At 44.3% G+C, this 18859-nt stretch overlaps 1 protein-coding gene across 6 annotated transcripts in view; it reads right to left on the bottom strand.

Moving 5' to 3' along the window:
- Positions 1-18859, bottom strand: part of nbeal1 (neurobeachin-like 1) — a 282280-nt gene that overhangs the window by 21220 nt on the left and 242201 nt on the right. For all 6 annotated transcript variants that reach the window (XM_068036045.1, XM_068036049.1, XM_068036043.1 and 3 more), the window contains 8 exons: positions 18136-18260; positions 16188-16328; positions 13555-13685; positions 13062-13171; positions 11307-11424; positions 8789-8886; positions 4650-4766; positions 4021-4110 (listed from right to left, as the gene is read on the bottom strand). In XM_068036045.1, coding sequence (XP_067892146.1) covers positions 4021-4110; positions 4650-4766; positions 8789-8886; positions 11307-11424; positions 13062-13171; positions 13555-13685; positions 16188-16328; positions 18136-18260 — 930 coding nt within the window. The remainder of the gene's footprint in view (positions 1-4020; positions 4111-4649; positions 4767-8788; positions 8887-11306; positions 11425-13061; positions 13172-13554; positions 13686-16187; positions 16329-18135; positions 18261-18859) is intronic.

Genomic DNA, 18859 nt, shown 5'->3' with positions numbered 1-18859 from the left:
GGAGAAATTCTTTCTCTGAGGGTTGTCTTTGGAACTCTCTTCCCCAGAAAGCGGTACAGGCAGGGTTATTAAATATTTTTAAGGCAGAGATAGATAAACTCTTGATTAATAAGAGAGTCAAAGGGTATCGGGGGTTGGCGGGAACGTGGAATTGTAGCCACAATCAGATCAGCCATGATCTTATTAAATGGTGGGACAGGCTCGAAGGGGCCGAATGGCCAACTCCTGCTCCTAATTCGTACGTTTGCATGAATGTTACTTGCCACTCATCAGCCAACCCTGAATGTTGTCTAGGTCTTGCTGCAAGTGGTCATGGACTGCTTCAATATCTGAGTCAATGTGAATGGTACTAAACACTGTGCTATCAGCGAACATCTCCACTTCTGACCTTATGATGAAGATCATTGATGAAGCAGTGGGCCTAGGACACTACCCTGAGGAACTCCTGAAGTAATGTCCTGGGGCTTAGATGTTTGGCCTCCAACAACCACAACCATCTTCCTTTGTGCTAGGTATGACTCTAAACAGTGGAGAATTTTCTCCCTGATTCCCACTGACTTCAATTTTGCTAGGACTCCTTGATGCCATACTTGGTCAAATGCTGCCTTGATGTCAAGGGCAGTCACTCTAACCTCACCTCTTGAATTCAGCTCTTTTGTCCATGTTTGAACCAAGGTTGTAATGACGTCTGGGGCCGAGTGGCCCTGGCAGAACCCAAACTGAGCATCGGTGAGCAAGTTATTGCTGAGTAAGTGCCACTTGCTAGCACTGTCAACAGCACTTCCATCACCTTGCTGATGATCAGGAGTAGACTGATGGGGCAGTAATTGGCCAGATTGGATTTCCCCTGCTTTTTGTGGCCAGGACATACCTAGGCAATTTTCCACATTGTCAGGTAGATGCCAGTGTTGTAGGTGTACTGGAACAGCTTGGCTAGGAGCGCGGCCAGTTCTCGAGCACAAATCTTCAGTACTAATGCCAGGATGTTACCAAGGCCAATATTTGCTGGTATATCCAGTGCCTTTCAGCCGTAGCTTGATATTACATGGAGTGAATCGAATTGGCTGAAGACTGGCATCTTTGATGGTGGGGACATCAGGAGGAGGCCGAGATGGATCATCCACTCAGCATATCTGGCTGAAGATGGTTGCAAATGCTTTAGTCTTGTCTTTTGCACTGATGTGCTGGGCTCCACCATTATTGAAGATGGGGATGTTTGTGGAACCTCCTCCTCTGGTTAGTAGTTTTATTGTCTACCACCATTCACAACTGGATGTGGCAGGATTGCAGAGCTTTGATCGGATCCGTTGGTTGTGGGATTGCTTAGCTCTATCACATGCTGCTTGCGCTGTTTAGCATGCATGTAATCCTGTGTTGTAGCTTTACCAGGTTGGCACCTCATTTTTGGGTATTCCTGGCATGCTCTCCTGCACTCCTCATTGAACCAGGCTTGATCCCCTGGCTTGGTGGTAATGGTAGAGTGAGGGATGTGCTGGGCCATGAGGTTACAGATTGTGGTTAAATACAATTCTGCTGTTGCTGATGCTCCACAGCGCCTCATGGATGCCCAGTTTTGAGATGCTAGATCTGTTCTGAATCTATCCCAATTAGCATGGTGGTAGTGCTACACAACACAATGGAAGGTATCATCAGTGTGAAGTCGGGTCTTCGTTTTCACAAGGTGGTAATGCCATGGACAGATGCATCTGTGACAGGAAGATTGGTGAGGGCAAGGTCAAGCAGGTTTCTCTCTCTTCCTGGTTCCCTCACCGCCTGCCACTGGCTCAGTCCGGTAAATGACGCCCTTTAGGACTCAGTCAGCTTGATCAATAGTGGCGTTACTGAGCCACTCTTGGTGATGAGCATCGAAGTCCCCCACCCAGAGTACATTCTGTGTCCTTGCTACCTCAGTGCCTCTTCCAAGTGGTGTTCAACATAGGAGCACTGCTTCACCAGCTGAGGGAGGGCAGTAGGTGGTAATCAGCTGGAGGTTTCCTTGCCCATGTTTGACCTGATGCCATGAGACTTCATAGGGTCCAGAGTCAATGTTGAGAACTCCCAGGGCAACTCTCTCCCCACTGTATAATACCACTGTGCAGCCACCTCTGGTGGGTCTGGCTTGCTGGTGGGACAGGATATACCCAAGGATGGTGATGGTGGAGTCTGGGATATTGGAAGTAAGGTAAGATTCCGTGAGTATGACTTATCAGGCTGTTGGCTCCCAATTTTGGCACGTCCCCAGATGTTCGCGAGGAGGACTCTGCAGGGTCGACTGGGCAGGGTGTGCCATTGTCATTTCTGGTGCCTAAGTCGATGCCAGGTGGTCCGTCTGGTTTTATTCTTATTCGACTTTTTTGTCATGGTTTGGTACAACTGAACAGCTTAGGACATTAGTGAACCAGATGGGTTTTTACGACAACCCAGTAGTTTCATGGTCACCATTACCGAGACTAGCTTTTAATTCCAAATGTATTAATTAATTGAATTTAGATTCCACCAGCTGCCCTGGTGGGATTTGAACTCATGTCCCCATAGCAAGTCAGGGCCTCTGGATTACTAGTCCAGTAACATTACCACTACACCACTTTTCTATGGCACATAAGCCTGCCACACAAGGCTGGTCACACAAGGTGAAATTTGTGGGCAATTCATCCAATTAACACCTCAGGTTAGTTACTGTGCTTTCCCTGACACTTTGTAAAGCCAAAGTCAGTCAGCATGTTTGGCTTTTTATGACTGTCACAGTTGTTCCAACTCCAGACACTTGGAGGCACACATCTCTCTCTCCCACCTCCCAGTGCACCCTTAACCATCTTCTATCAATTCAGGTGGTACTCTTCACCCTCTTCCCCACCCCGCCCCCCCCACCCCTCAATTCAGCTCAGCAATCCTTATGGTTTAATTTATCCTGACACCCGCCAGTGACCTACTCTTCTTCCTCTCAGAACCACTCTTACCTCCAGTTGCTGCAGCGATCTAACACCGATGTGGGGGCAGGAACTCTTGAGATAAGACATGCCAGATCGCTCAAAACTTGCTCCAGAGTTCCCACTAACATTGGTAGCAGCAGGTGGTGAAGTGCAAGTAGCACTGAAGGGTGGAACAAGGAGAGTGAAGGGAATTGAAAGGTACTTTCTCCTCCCAGTTCAGCTTTGGACCCCAGAGAAGAATATTCCAGCTTTGTGCGTCCCCGATTTTCATTACCCCACCAATGGCAACTGTGTCTTCAGCTGCCTAGGCTCCGAGCTCTTGAATTTCCTCTCTAAACCTCCCCGCCTTTCTAACTCTCTCTCCTCTCTTAAGATGCTCCTTAAAATCTACCTCTTTGACAAAGTTTTTGGTCACCTGTCCTAATACTTCCTTACATGCTTCAGTATCATACTTTGATAACGTTCCTTTAAAGTACCTTGGGATGTTTTACTATGTCAAAGATGTTATATAAATGAAAGTTGTTGTTTGAGCACAGACTCCTTTAGATATTCATTACTACTTGCAACATTTCAAGACTTTCAAACAAAAATAAAATTGAGGTGCGATCTGGAGAGCTGTTTTATATTTACCACAAATATGACAGGTAAGGGAAGCCATTTGGCTTATTATAGATCTAGAAAGAACCTACAATCCCATCGTAGCAATCAACTGTTTCTTTATTAATTCCATTACACTTCCCCTACCCTACTTGGATCACTGTGCAAAGAGTTCTTGTCCTAAATGTGTCTGCCAGTTTGAACCCCTTGCCTCACGACAGTTTAGTTTAAGTAGTGTCCTGGATTTTCTTTCTCTATACTGATCACAATCTCGTGATTGTGCTCAATGAGTACCCAAAGAGTCCAAGATTCCCCAGACTTCCCTCACAACTCAGTCCACTGAAGGCTATGTGTCAGCTTTGTGGTTTCCTCCCCCCACCCCATGATGAGAACACACTGGGTTTTCTTGCGTCTAAAACGTTTCTAGAATGCTATTCAGGTCCAGCTCTTAATTGTGAGATTGTGCTCCTGAGGAACGTGGTGACGGACTTACCAGGGTATCAGGGCTTCCCTGAGATATGAAGGACCGAGCCTGGTTTTTGGGCACCACTGCTTTCACTATAGGAATGTTATCACTGATTCCCTACAGAAAAACAAAAGGCAGTCAGAATCCATTAAACCCACTGTTTTCACACTGAGAATTAATTAACGAGTGATTACTCTCAGGACATTTTTTTTAAAAATGCAGAGAGACAAATAATACTGGGGGAGCTCAAAAATTATAGCCCGAATTATGTCCTTTATTATTTTACAAACTCGTAATGCATTCATACCAAGTTCCTCTGTCAGGTATGATTCACTGACAGATGTCTCGGTAGAAGCGACAGAAGCATTTTACATAAATGGGCTAAATATGACAGGGTACGGTTTCCAGGTTCTTATCTATGGTGGGTAATCTCCAATTCACAGAGAATTTCAACCTCCACAAGTGATATATCCAAATTATAGAAAATCTTGATGCAACGGTCCATTAAAGTGGTCCTGTGAGCGTTATCATGGAATAACACATGCCTACTTTTATGCTTCACTAACCAAATCAAAGCTCAAAGACAAAAACAAACCTATCAAAATAAACTATACAGATATCACCACTAGACAAGTGGTATATCTTCCAACTTTTACCTCCACAAAGAAGGACTTAAGCTCAGTCAGGTGTTGGAAGATATTCAGTGGGCAGTTGTCCATCTTAGCCTGTCGCTTCAAAGCTTCATCAGCAGACAAACGGGATGGATGTGGCTCCTAATGTATGGCAGAAAGAAAGACAGATAATGGTTAACCGACCTAACTGAACAGAAGCATTTTACATAAATGGGCCAAGTATGACAGGGTACAGTTTCCAGGTTCTTATCTATGGTGGGTAATCTCCAATTCACAGAGAATTTCAACCTCTACAAGTGATATATCCAAATTATAGAAAATCTTGATGCAACGGTCCATAAAGGTGGTCCTGTGAGCATTATCATGGAATAACACATGCCTACTTTTAAGCTTCACTAACCAAATCACTAGCTCCTAAAGCTTTATCACTAAAAAGGACCTCAACTCATTCTAACTATTTTCCTCAGCTCTTTAATTTGAAGGAAGTCTTCAGTTATATTTGGATCACAAGGACAACAGTTCATAAACAGATGCTAGCACCAACAGTTTCTGAACTCTGATGCAGCAATTCTTTTTCTTGTTGCCAACCTAACATCAATTGTAACATGGTGGCTATTTTACAGTGCGATGGCTGCCCCAGATTGCTCTTATTTCAACTAACATTACAGTTTTATTTTAGTTTCTGAAACATGTACATCTCTTCTCTTTTGGGCCTCCTTATCTCGAGAGACAATGGATACGCGCCTGGAGGTGGTCAGTGGTTTGTGAAGCAGCGCCTGGAGTGGCTATAAAGGCCAATTCTGGAGTGACAGGCTCTTCCACAGGTGCTGCAGAGAAATTTGTTTGTTGGGGCTGTTGCACAGTTGGCTCTCCCCTTGCGCCTCTGTCTTTTTTCCTGCCAACTACTAAGTCTCTTCGACTCGCCACAATTTAGCCCTGTCTTTATGGCTGCCCGCCAGCTCTGGCGAATGCTGGCAACTGACTCCCACGACTTGTGATCAATGTCACACAATTTCATGTCGCGTTTGCAGACGTCTTTATAACGGAGACATGGACGGCCGGTGGGTCTGATACCAGTGGCGAGCTCGCTGTACAATGTGTCTTTGGGGATCCTGCCATCTTCCATGCGGCTCACATGGCCAAGCCATCTCAAGCGCCGCTGACTCAGTAGTGTGTATAAGCTGGGGGTGTTGGCCGCTTCAAGGACTTCTGTGTTGGAGATATAGTCCTGCCACCTGATGCCAAGTATTCTCCGAAGGCAGCGAAGATGGAATGAATTGAGACGTCGCTCTTGGCTGGCATACGTTGTCCAGGCCTCGCTGCCGTAGAGCAAGGTACTGAGGACACAGGCCTGATACACTCGGACTTTTGTGTTCCGTGTCAGTGCGCCATTTTCCCACACTCTCTTGGCCAGTCTGGACATAGCAGTGGAAGCCTTACCCATGCGCTTGTTGATTTCTGCATCTAGAGACAGGTTACTGGTGATAGTTGAGCCTAGGTAGGTGAACTCTTGAACCACTTCCAGAGCGTGGTCGCCAATATTGATGGATGGAGCATTTCTGACATCCTGCCCCATGATGTTCGTTTTCTTGAGGCTGATGGTTAGGCCAAATTCATTGCAGGCAGACGCAAACCTGTCGATGAGACTCTGCAGGCATTCTTCAGTGTGAGATGTTAAAGCAGCATCGTCAGCAAAGAGGAGTTCTCTGATGAGGACTTTCCGTACTTTGGACTTCGCTCTTAGACGGGCAAGGTTGAACAACCTGCCCCCTGATCTTGTGTGGAGGAAACTTCCTTCTTCAGAGGATTTGAACGCATGTGAAAGCAGCAGGGAGAAGAAAATCCCAAAAAGTGTGGGTGCGAGAACACAGCCCTGTTTCACACCACTCAGGATAGGAAAGGGCTCTGATGAGGAGCCACCATGTTGAATTGTGCCTTTCATATTGTCATGGAATGAGGTGATGATACTTAGTAGCTTTGGTGGACATCCGATCTTTTCTAGTAGTCTGAAGAGACCACGTCTGCTGACGAGGTCAAAGGCTTTGGTGAGATCAATGAAAGCAATGTAGAGGGGCATCTGTTGTTCACGGCATTTCTCCTGTATCTGACGAAGGGAGAACAGCATGTCAATAGTCGATCTCTCTGCACGAAAGCCACACTGTGCCTCAGGGTAGACGCGCTCGGCCAGCTTCTGGAGCCTGTTCAGAGCGACTCGAGCAAAGACTTTCCCCACTATGCTGAGCAGGGAGATTCCACGGTAGTTGTTGCAGTCACCGCGGTCACCTTTGTTTTTATAGAGGGTGATGATGTTGGCATCGCGCATGTCCTGGGGTACTGCTCCCTCGTCCCAGCACAGGCATAGCAGTTCATGTAGTGCTGAGAGTATAGCAGGCTTGGCACTCTTGATTATTTCAGGGGTAATGCTGTCCTTCCCAGGGGCTTTTCCGCTGGCTAGGGAATCAATGTACATGGTGCATGAAAAATCCATGGAAACTCTATCTCCTGAGTTTAAAAACTGTATTAAAAATAAAGACCATTTGTAGATGGATTCCGAAAATACTTTGTTGGATATAGATATCCATTTGATCTTTCCCTTGCTTAAAACAAACCATTCATCCTTATTACAGCATCTAAAAGACAAGACTGCTATCTTGTGATCTTTTATATGCAGTGATAGGAAGACAGTAAGATTTACAAAGAATAATGAGGAAGAAAGTGAACTGGAGGCATAACAGAAAATGTGGTTATGGCCTCCGATCAAAACTTGCTATAAAGAACCCTATCTTTTTTCCAAAGAAGCGATCTATCATTGGTCCCCCTCCTGTTCTTCATCTACATGCTGCCTCCACGACATGCTTCAGGTTCCATATGTACACTGATGACACCCAACTCTACCTCACTAAAACCTACCTCTTGACCCTCCACTGTCTGTGTGTCATCAGACTGCTTGTTCGACATCCAGTCCTGGATGAGCCACAATTTCCTCCAATTAAACATTAGAAAGATGGAAGCCATTGCCTTTGATCCACACAACAAACTCCATTCCCTCACTAGTAATGCCATCCCCCTCCCTGGCCACCCTCTCAGGCTGAACCAGACTAGTTGCAACCTCTGCATCCTATTTAACCCGAGTTCTGCTTCCGATACTATACACACTCCATCAGAAAGACCGCCTACTTTCACCTCTAATATTGCCGGTCTACACCCCTACCTCAGCCAATGTGCTGCTGAAACCCTTCGCCATGCATTTGTTACAAAGAACAAAGAAAATTACAGCACAGGAACAGGCCCTTCGGCCCTCCAAGCCTGCGCCGATCCAGATCCTCTATCTAAACCTGTCGCCTATTTTCTAAGGGTCTGTACCTCTTTGCTTCCTGCCCATTCATGTATCTGTCTAGATACATCTTAAAAGACGCTATTGTGCCCGCGTCTACCACCTCCGCTGGCAATGTGTTCCAGGCACCCACCACCCTCTGCGTAAAGAACTTTCCACGCATATCCCCCCTAAACCTTTCCCCTCTCACTTTGAACTCGTGACCCCTAGTAATTGAATCCCCAACTCTGGGAAAAAGCTTCTTTTAATATTTTCGTAGTTACCTCTAGACTTGACTATTCCAATGTACTCCTGGACAGTCTCCCATCTTCCACTCTCCATAAAGTTGAGCTCATCCAAAACTCTGCTGCCCCATATCCTAACCTGCACAAAGCCCCGTTCACCCATCACTCCTGTGCTCTCTGACCTCCAATGACTTCTTGATTTTAAAATTCTCATACTTGTGTTCTAATCTCTCCATGGCCTTGCCTTCCCCTATCTCTGTAACCACCTCCAGTCCCATAATTCTCCAAGAACTCAGCGTTTGTCAAACACTAGCCTCTTGTGCATCCCTGATTTCCATCGGCAGCTGTGCCTTCAGCCGCATAGGCCCATCAGCTCCTGAATAACCTCCCTAAATTTCTCTGCTTCTCCCTCCTCCTTTAAGACCCTCCTTAAAATCTACCTCTATAACCAAGCTTTTGGTCACCCCTCTTAATATCTGCTTCTTTGGCTCAGTGTAAATTTTTGACTGATTACACAGGCAAATGTCCCAAGACACTTCACATGTTAAAAATGTCATAATAATGCAAATTGATGTTGTAACATTGTGGTGCAGTTAAAGCAGTACCTTGAGGAGCTGACAGGGCGTCTGCCCAAAATTACTGATCATTCCTTCCAGTGCTTTTCGCTCTTTCTCATCTGCTATTGCATCCAGGTCAACAGCTCCTGTAACATAGGATTATAAAACACAGGTCTATTTAATTTATTGTGCTTTATTGCACACATCATATTCTCACAAGAAGAAACAACCTGCCCTAAAAAATTACAACACAAAGAGCACAGCCAGAACATCTAACAATTATATTCCTTCAGCAATAAATTCAAACTGAACCCAACTTTTGAAAGGAAAGCAGTAATATTTCTCAGAAGACTAGAGAAGCCAGGATTGTTCTCCTTACAGCAGAGAAGGTTAAGGGGTGATTTAATAGATGTGTTCAAAATAATGAGGGGTTTTAATGGCAAAGATTGGGAAAAACTGTTTCCATTAACAGGAGGGTCAGTAACCAGAGGACACAGATTTGGGATAATTGGCAAAAAAGCCAGGGGGAAGAGGAGCAGGTTTTTCTTTACTCGGTGAGTTATGATGATCTGGAATGCGCTGCCTAAAAGAGTGATGGAGACATATTCAAAAATAACTTTTAAAAGGGAACTGGATCTCTACTTCAAAAAGGAAACATTTGCAGGCCTTTGAGGAAAGAGCATGGAAGCTAGAATAACTGGATAGCTCTTTCAGCAAGCAGGAACGGACATGATGGGCAGAATGGCTTTCTTCTGTGCTGTATGGTTCTAAAATGTACCTTTTTAGAAAATAAAGTTTAGTACAGCGTGCCAACACCACTTCACCACCCTGAGGAAACAATGTGAACTTTTCATGGACAGACTTTTTTTTTTTAAAACTCATTCATGAGATGTGGACGTTGCTGGCGAGGCCAGCATTTATTGCCCATCCCTAATTGCCCTTGAGAAGCTGGTGGTGAGCTGCCTTCTTGAACCGCTGCAATCTTTGGGATGTCGGTACACCAACAGTGCTGTTAGGAAGGGAGTTTCAGAATTTTGACCCAGCAACAGTGCAGGAACGACGATATAGTTCCAAGTCAGGATGGTGTGTGGCTTGGAGGGGAACATGCAGGTGTTGGTGTTCCTACGCATCTGCTGCCCTTGCCCTTCTAGGTGGTAGAGGTCACAGGTTTGGAGAGTTGCTGCAGTGTGTGCGATGTTGGAGGGAGTGAATGTTGAAGGTGGTGGATGGGGTGCCAATCAAATGGGCTGTTTTGTCCTGGATGGTGTTGAGCTTTTTGAGTGTTGTTGGAACTGCACCCATCCAGGCAAGTGGAGAGTATTCCATCACATTCCTGTGGTCCAGTTAAGTTTCTGGTCAATGGTAACCCCCAGGATGTTGATCGTGGGAGATTCAGTGATGGTAATACCATGGAACATCAAGGGGAGATGGTTAGATTCTTTCTGGTTGGAGATGGTCATTGCCTGGCACTTGTGTGGCGCGAATGTTACTTGCCACTTATCAGCCCAGGTCTGGATGCTGTCCAGGTCTTGCTGCATCTGGACACGGGCTGCTTCCGTGTCTGAGGAGTCACGAATGGTGCTCAACATTGTGTAATTATCAGACTCAGTCAGGCAGACTACCACTGCCCAACTAAGCTGCACGGCAGGCTCCATTTTACTTGCAGCGCAAGTTTTTGAAGGTCAAAATGGTCTGCAACTCAGTGCTTACCAACACTAGATCAATGCAAAAAGGATACAGAATACTGGAAAAGGCAGAGAAAACCACAGATCACCAAAGGATAATACTGAACGAATATTTCCACATAACACAATAGGAATTAATAATGCTTTGCTGAATCTGGCCTTTGTTGTGAGTCAAAGCCTAATCTTCATAATTGATAAAACTGTGTTAAGAAATGGGGGAAGCACAGCAATTACAGAAGTCTGAAAATGTAACGGTGTAATAAAGACAAGGAGTTCCAGCTCTTCATTTCCAGCAAAGGGCATTTGGCAGCGATGTTGTTAACCAAGGTCAAGTAGACTGGAATTAAGACTCAACTTTGATGCTCTGCAATCATATAACCTGCCAGCACCCACCATCCAGACTCTGCCATGAAGAAAGGCTATTTAAACAGTGGACCAGAAGGCTGCCAACATTGTTCAAACTGTGCCTCAGCAAGAGTTCTTGCATTCAAAAAAGAATTAGAAAAACGTTGGGATGGGGGCCATCTGAGCTCAATGCTGTCATATGTCTCTTGTGAAATATGTAAACTTTCTCTACAAAACTTGTAGCTGGTCTTTTCTATCAGTGAGATGGACATGTTCCAAAACACTAACTCTCCTGGGTTAACTGGTATTCATAACAGACACCAGAATGTTTGATAAGAGATATCAGGATGGTTAGGATGGTGACCATTTTAACTCATGATTGAAATAAGCATAACATCCCATTCAAAGTACTGCTTCAAGTCCTTTTCTATTTTGACAATATCCATTTGGGTTAGAAAAGCAGTTTGCTAACATGTTTCCTTGGTTGTAGCTGGAGATTTCAAAATATAAACATCTCCAAGGCCATTGTAATTTACCTTCATAAGTACAGTAATAGAAAACATTTAGTGCCTCGGCTGCATCTGGTCCTCTTTGCTTATATCCAAATATCAGATCGATCCACTCGTGAAGATGAGCAGACACGAACTCAGACTCCTGAAGGAATGATACAACTTTTAAAAACAAAGAACTCTACCGATTCTCTTTACAGCATTTTAGTCAATTCCTTTATTGAAGCCATGTGATTGGGAGACTGGGATAAATGAGAAAATTAATGGAATTTTTAAATAAATTTGTCACCGCTTATAGCAGGTGCATTTGTATGGACATTATTTATTGGCTATATCCGATGGCCGGTATAACGTGGTCGTTATTACAGAAATCAAATACATAACAAGAATGCTCCTTATGTCTAGCAACTGTTGCCCAGTTGTTTCCAGCTCCAAATAACCTGCAGCTTTATTTAAACTGCAGTCAGTGCTTAGTACAAACTACAACCCCACATCACTTGAGAGGGATTTAGAAAAGGCTTAAGTACACAAAAGGCAATTGACATTAAAATGAGGGGTAGATTTACCAAAGCAAAATACAGCAGATGCAGGAAATTTGAAAAAAAACTGAAAATGATGGAATACTAAGCAGGACTGGCAGCATCTGTGGCAAGAGAAAAAGTTAATGTTTCAAGTCAATGACCTTTCAGCAGCCAGAAACCTTGGCCGGAACATTACGCCACTCCAGTGAGTCGGATGATGGCTAAGGAGTGGCGTACAAAAATGAGCAGGGGGCTCCAGGAGACCTTTCCAGCTCGCTCCCGCCTCCGCCCAGCTTTAATTGGGCCGGGAGGGGCGTGAGAAATGGGCCACCTGCCCCAGGCCAATCAATGCCCTCAAGTGGCCACTTAATGGCCTTCGCCCGCCTCCACGGGTATTTTACCCATGGCAAGTGGCGTCCGGGAGACGTGAAAGATTGCCCTCCGATACTTGGTGGCCTCTCAATGCACCTGGGGCGGGGGAGGGGGGGGGGGGATCCTGACAATCGGGCACAGGGTGCCCAATTGAGGGCCTGCCCCACTTCCCCAATCAACCCCCAGGACCCAAGACACCCACTTCCCCTCAAACGACCACCCTTGCCTTGCCGGGGCGCGATCGATACCCCCAGCGAGGCAACCATAACTTACCTGCACTCCTGGCTCCATGTCCTCAGCAGTGGCCACCGTTCCCAGTGGCGCTGCTGGGACTAAGAGCTGCCGGCACGATGATTGGTCGGCAGCTCAATGAGGTGGGACGTCCTCACTCAAGCTAAAGCCTGGGGACCCGTAAAATGTGGGACTGATCCCCGGGCTGGGCGTAAGCGGGTTTGCCACCGACTTTTACGTTGGTTGCCAGCTCCCATTCGCCTGGCATAAAATCCAGCCCCTTAACATTGTTTCTCCCTCCACAGATGCTGCCTGATCTGTTGAGTATTTTCTATTTGCATTTATTATTTCCCTATGTTTGTTCTTGCATTCAGTGCATCTAAATGAGGTGCAAGCTAGTGAGTAAGCAGAGCTGTTGCTGCACAAAGTAAGTGGAGCATGTACAATGTTATAAATGGCAACTTTGAAACTAATGTCAATGTAAATGGATACTGATTTTGGACAATCTAAATGGCTGCCTGTTTAAAACATATCCATTAACAATGGGGTATGATTAGGTAATATTGGATGGGGGAAATGGGGCAAGTAAAGAATTAAAAATTTGAATTCTGTATATATTTTCCATGAAACAAAATGAAGATTGTGATGCAACCCTCACCAGGGCTTTCCTGTGCTTGTAGATGAAGTCCTCAGGTGATGTAGCCCATCTTGGAAGTATCACGTCATTAACCCGTTCCTTGGAAATTTGTAAACGCCCCAGATTGAACTCTTTTAATAGTTGAGAAATATATGCATTAGTCCAAGCTTTTGGTGCCTGTTCACAAGACACCTCAAATAAACTAAGATTCTACCTTTGGGAGATGGACAAGTGTGCTAATGAGAAATTACATTACAAAGAAGTATTTCAAAGGATCAGTGTACTCCAACAATGCATCAAAAAAGCTTTAAAGTAAATATCTTTGAAAAAAATGTTATAGGACTAAACTCTATTTAGAGCTTACTGGGTGAAGCAGGAATTATTCTCCTTTTGAATCAAATACACATCGCATAAGAAGCTAGTCAGTGTCTGATAAACCTCTCCAAATAAGGAAATCAGAAATGGCAGTTGAAACAGAACTCTGTTCCTTTATCAGTTCAGCTGGAATACTTACGGTTCTGATTTTCTAAAAATTCTGGAAAATAGAAGAATTCAGGAATGAGTTCTTTTACATCATTGGGATTTTCCATGAGAGCCTGCCACGTAGCAGGAATGGAGTGGAATTGACGATCTGCACAATCGAACCTTGAAGACAAAGTGAGCACAAAAAGGAATAAATGGGCATTATAAAGCTTCTAGTTTATAAAATAACATGGAATGTACAGCATAGGAACAGGGCATTTGACCCAATGGTGTTTCTGCTCCACGCAAGCCTCCTCCAACCCATCTTCATCGAACCCCATCAGCATAATCTTCTATTCATTTCTCTGAAAAAGAGACATACTGTTGAAGCTTTCATCTTGCACTCATCAGGACAGATGCAAGAATACCAAATTTCAAAGGGAACAACAAAGCGTGCTGATTGGTCGAGGCACTGCCATGGAGAATGCACAAGGAACTACTGTCCCACACGCTTTGTTTAATTCAAAAAAGGCAGCACTCCTGGACATGTTCCTTGTACCTGCAGAGGTCAGGTCCCCATGTATGAACAGCTTCTAGCAAGTGTAAGTGAGAACGTCCCTTCGGCTGCTCGCAATAAGGACAGTACTGACCGTACTCAACCAAACCGTACTTGCAAAACTCAGAATACAATGTCTAATGTCAGATGTGATTCTGTGATTGGACAGCACTTTCTGAACAATCCCGAGTGTGCTAAGAATTGCACTAACAACCACTTTAAGATTATCAGTCAGGCTCGCAATCATGTGATCATATCTCTAGGAATATGTCCAACCAGAGATGTCAACCCTACTTGCAGCACACAACATGGACAACAGCCAAGAAGGCAGATGGCCAACCGCTGACATTCCCATTGTTATCCCTCAACAGCCACATGCAAAAAGAATTATAACTGTTGGAAAATCAAATGACAACACGGTATACTAGGAATAAATAAAGCAATCAATCACTGTAAGGAGAAAAGACAATTTAACATTTTGGGTGCAACCCTTTGTCCGACTGACCGATTGGCTATTTACATCATTTTCAATGCTTTCCCCCACCATGAGGGGAAAGGCAGGTTGAAGTTTTGAATGTGGATTTATAGCATTTTCCAGTCTGTTTCCAGCAAGTAGAATCTGCCTGATCAGAGAATTGCTGTCAATTTTCTTCCCCTGTTGTCCTAACATCGCCAGTGCCCAGGAGCAGAACTACAGCTTAATGAAAATACTACAGCCACAATTAGGTTCAGAGTGCTGTTATCTTCAGATATAAAAAAAGCAAATGTTGCTCTAATCAGCATATCACCTTGTACTAAAACATCCCAAGTACTTCGCAGGAGTGTTATCAGACATATTTTGACACAGAGCCAGATAATGAGATATTAGGACAGGTCACTGGAGTAAATTCAGGAGCGTCTTAAAGGAGGAGAAAGGTAGAGAGTTGGAGAGGTTTATAGAGGGAATTCGAGACCTTAAGGCCTAGATACCTGAAAGCATGGCTGCCAAAGATGAGGTGAAAGAAAAATACAGAGGTCAGAATTAGAGGACTGAAGAGCTCTGAGGGCTACAGGGATGGAGGAGATTATAGAGATAGGGTGGAGAGGGGCCATGGAGGGATTTGAACATGAGAATGAGCATTTTAAATTCAAAGCTTTGCCATGTCGGAGTCCACGTAGGTCAGCAAGCACAGGCGTGATGGGTGAACAAGACCAGATACAAGTTAGGACACATGCAGGAGAGTTTTGGATGAATTGAAGTTTGTGGAGGGTAGAAGTTGGGAGGCCAGCTGGAACAGTTTAGTCTCTTATGTAACCATAGTATTGGAATTTAGGCACATTGTCTAAACATTGCAGCTTCTTCTAATATCAAACATAAAATTTGCACTCATTGTTTCACTTGATTAGGTCCATGCTCAGTGAAGGCAAAATTTCTAGGTGGACTTCAAGAAGTATTTATTTACACAATTTTGCAGGAATATTAATGCAGGCCTAAACAACGTGCTTGTGTGAAAAAGACAGAATTGGTATTTTGAACCAAACCTACTGTGCAAGAAGCCTTCTGGGATCGACTCTACAAAATGAAAAATAGCTGATCCAAATCAGTTCAAGCACATTTCCTCATGTTCATACCTCTCGTCGTCCAGCTAGCTCTCCAGAAGACCACAGCTATATACCATGCCATAGGAGCGTAAACCCAAAATACATCAATACCGAGCGTGCAGTCACTAATAAATCTCCAGACAACAAGCTAACAATCAGCTCGACTTAAGTTTCTTAAATCATTAAAACTACTTCTTTCCCAAATGTGCTTTTGTTAAATGGTGCACTATTATGCATCCCAAGATAATAGAGACCACCGCTGAAGTCAAAGGAACCCTTCTTTCTGGGACATCTCCCTTCTTAAAAGCTATTTCAAACACCTCCTTCTCCACCAACTCTAATCATCCCAGCCATTCTTGGCGTAAGGGTTCCACTAGCCAGGCCAGCATTTATTGCCTGGCTATTTATTGCCAATCCTCTGTTGCCCCCGAGAAGTTGGTGGTGAGTTGCCTTCTTTAACAATTGCTGATTGTGTGATGAAGGAGTTCCCACAATGCTGTTAATTTCTTAACGTAATCAAGTAGTTGAGATATTTTGAAGAGCTTCACCTGCCACTTTGTAACTGGATGTGCAAAGTAGTGAAGGGTTCAACCCGTATCATGTAGTGCATGACACCAGCTGCATTGGAGTAGTGAGTTCCGTAGTGAAATTTGTCAATTGTCCCAGTTGGGTCCTCAAAATTATCAAACCTGCAACACAACAGTAAAGAGAGAGATCAATGTCTTGTGGGAGCCCAAAGAAAACAGACTGCTGAGTTAAATGCTTATGAAATGAGACCAAAGAACAATTCTCTCCTTTTCAAAAGGCCTTGTCTCAATGTGTCTAGTTGACTTCGGTCATAAAGTGCGTGGGTACAACAGTGTAAAAATGTTATTCTGGCAAACACCAGCATCAGACTAGACTAGACTGGTACCGAGAGACATAGTTAAACAAAAATAAAAGCAAAATACTCTAGATGCTGGAAATCTGAAATAGAAACAAAGGGCTGGAAATACTCAGCAGGTCTGGCAGCATCTGTGGAGAGAGAAACAGAGTTAACATTTCAGATCTGTGACCTTTCACCAGAACTGGCAAAAGTTAGAAATGTAATAGGCTTTGAGCAAGTGGAGGGAGGTGAGAAGAAAAAAAGGGAAGGTGGGTGATCGGGCAGAGAGCAGGAGAGATTAAATGACAAAGATATCATTGGAACAAAGGCAAAGGGAGTGCAAAGATTGTAGTACAAGACAAATCATTAGCCCAGAGGATGTGTTAATGGCAGAATAATGAGCAGCTCAGTCCAAAAGCACAAACATGAAAAACAAGTTTAAGACAAGCACATGGTTTAAAAAAACAAAATTAAAAAAGCCAGTCATGCTCTGAAATTATTGAACTCAATGCTAAGTTCTGAAGGTCGTAGAGTGGAAAATGAGGTACTGTTCCTTGAGCTTGCGTTGACGTTCACTGGAACACTGCAGCAGGCCAAGGACAGAAATGTGGGCATGAGAGCAGGGTGAATTGAAATGGCAAGCAACCGGAAGCTTGGGGTCATGCCTGCGGACAGAGTGGAGGTGTTCCGCAACGCAGTCATCCAACCTGCATTTGGTTTCCCCAATGTAGAGGTGACCACATTGTGAGCAGTGAATATGGTATACTAAATTGAAAGATGTACAAGTAAATTGCTGCTTCACCTGGAAGTTAAACAAAAGACAGTTGGTCATTGAACGCAGGTAAATACCATTGAATCAAGAGCACCATATTCTGAAATTTTAATTAATGTTCATAGATATCTTCATTAAACTCAAGGTAAGTTAGAGCCACAGCTGTAACGTAGAAAACATAGCAGCCAATTTGCTCACAGCAAGCACCCACAAACAGCAATGTGATTATGGCCAGATAATCTGCTTTAAAAATGTTGGTTGAGGGATAAATGTTGGCCAGTACATCAGAGAGAGCTCCCCTGCTCTTTTTGAATAGTGTTATGGGATCTTTTATGTCCACTTGAGGGGACAGATGGGACCTTGGTTTAATGTCATATTCAAAAGGTGGCAAACAGCGCAGCACACCCTCAGTACTGCATCAAAGCATCAGCTTGCATTTTGTGCTGAGGTCTCTGGAGTAGGATCACCTTCAGACTCAGGCAAGAGCTTGACCACTGAACCCAAGCTGACATGGTTGAGATGACATAAGACAATCTCATCACAAGAGAGCAGTGCACCATGCCTAATAAAAACCCGTGGGAGTCCCACTACTGTGGGATCCAGGCACAGTGGAAAGAGAAGACAGCATACTTTAACGAATGATTACCTATCAGTACATTATTAAAAAACTGTCTTTCATCTCTTTTTAAACAGAACATAACGCAGCCTAAGTGAAAAATTAATCTTTGCAGTTCCTGCGTGTAGATCAGTATCAGCAAGAACATCCGACAGAGTTCTGCAGGCGCCTTCTTGGCAGTTGGGAAGTTCAAACAAAAAAAAGGCAGAAAACAAGTAACTAGCTTAGTCAAGAAGCACTCACTTTTCCCGGACAGCTTTGGCATTCTTTTCATTGGCAACTCCAATAGGTTTGGAGAGGTCCCTGAAGACTTCAGGGTTGTTTAAATCCAGCTCCTCTGAGGTGTAATCGCTAAGAATCCAAGGAAACTGAAATCAAGAAACAAGTGTGTCAAATGTCTGACGTGTGCCCAGACCCGAGCTTGTGCCCTTTTAAAATAGATATTATTTGAATATTATAAGCACAATATGTCCCCACAATGGTGAAGCATCAATAGTCAGAGATTATAGACCAGGGTTGTCCAACATACGGTCCATGGGCCAGGATCCAGCCCGCTAAAGGTTTCCATCTGGCCCATGGATGCATTTCAGAGATGAGAAGTTTTCCATTGTCTTCTTCTTTCAGACCCACTTTTTAAAAACATTGTGCTGTCAGTTTCACAGCTGATATCGGGAACAGCAGTTTCCCAACTTGGGACAGATTCTGGGTTTTCCGGTGGGTTCCGACTTCTTTTTTTTAAAAAGCTCAGCAGAAAATCCCGAAACTGCCCAAAGCTCAGAAACCGCTGTTCCCGATGTCAGCACCGACTGGCAGCGGGATTTTTAAAAATACTGACCAACCACAAAGCTGCACTGCTGACCGCTCCAGCTCCCCGCAACTGTCAGAGAGAGAGGGACAGAGACAGAGATGGCAAGAAAGGAACAGACAGAAGGAGGGACAGAGAGTGGGAGTGAGAGACAGAGAGCGC

Source organism: Heterodontus francisci, chromosome 7 (assembly GCF_036365525.1).
Source record: "Heterodontus francisci isolate sHetFra1 chromosome 7, sHetFra1.hap1, whole genome shotgun sequence".
Taxonomy (NCBI): Eukaryota; Metazoa; Chordata; class Chondrichthyes; order Heterodontiformes; family Heterodontidae; genus Heterodontus; species Heterodontus francisci.
The sequence above is the reverse complement of the archived record's forward strand: the minus strand, read 5'-3'. Positions and strand labels throughout refer to the sequence as shown.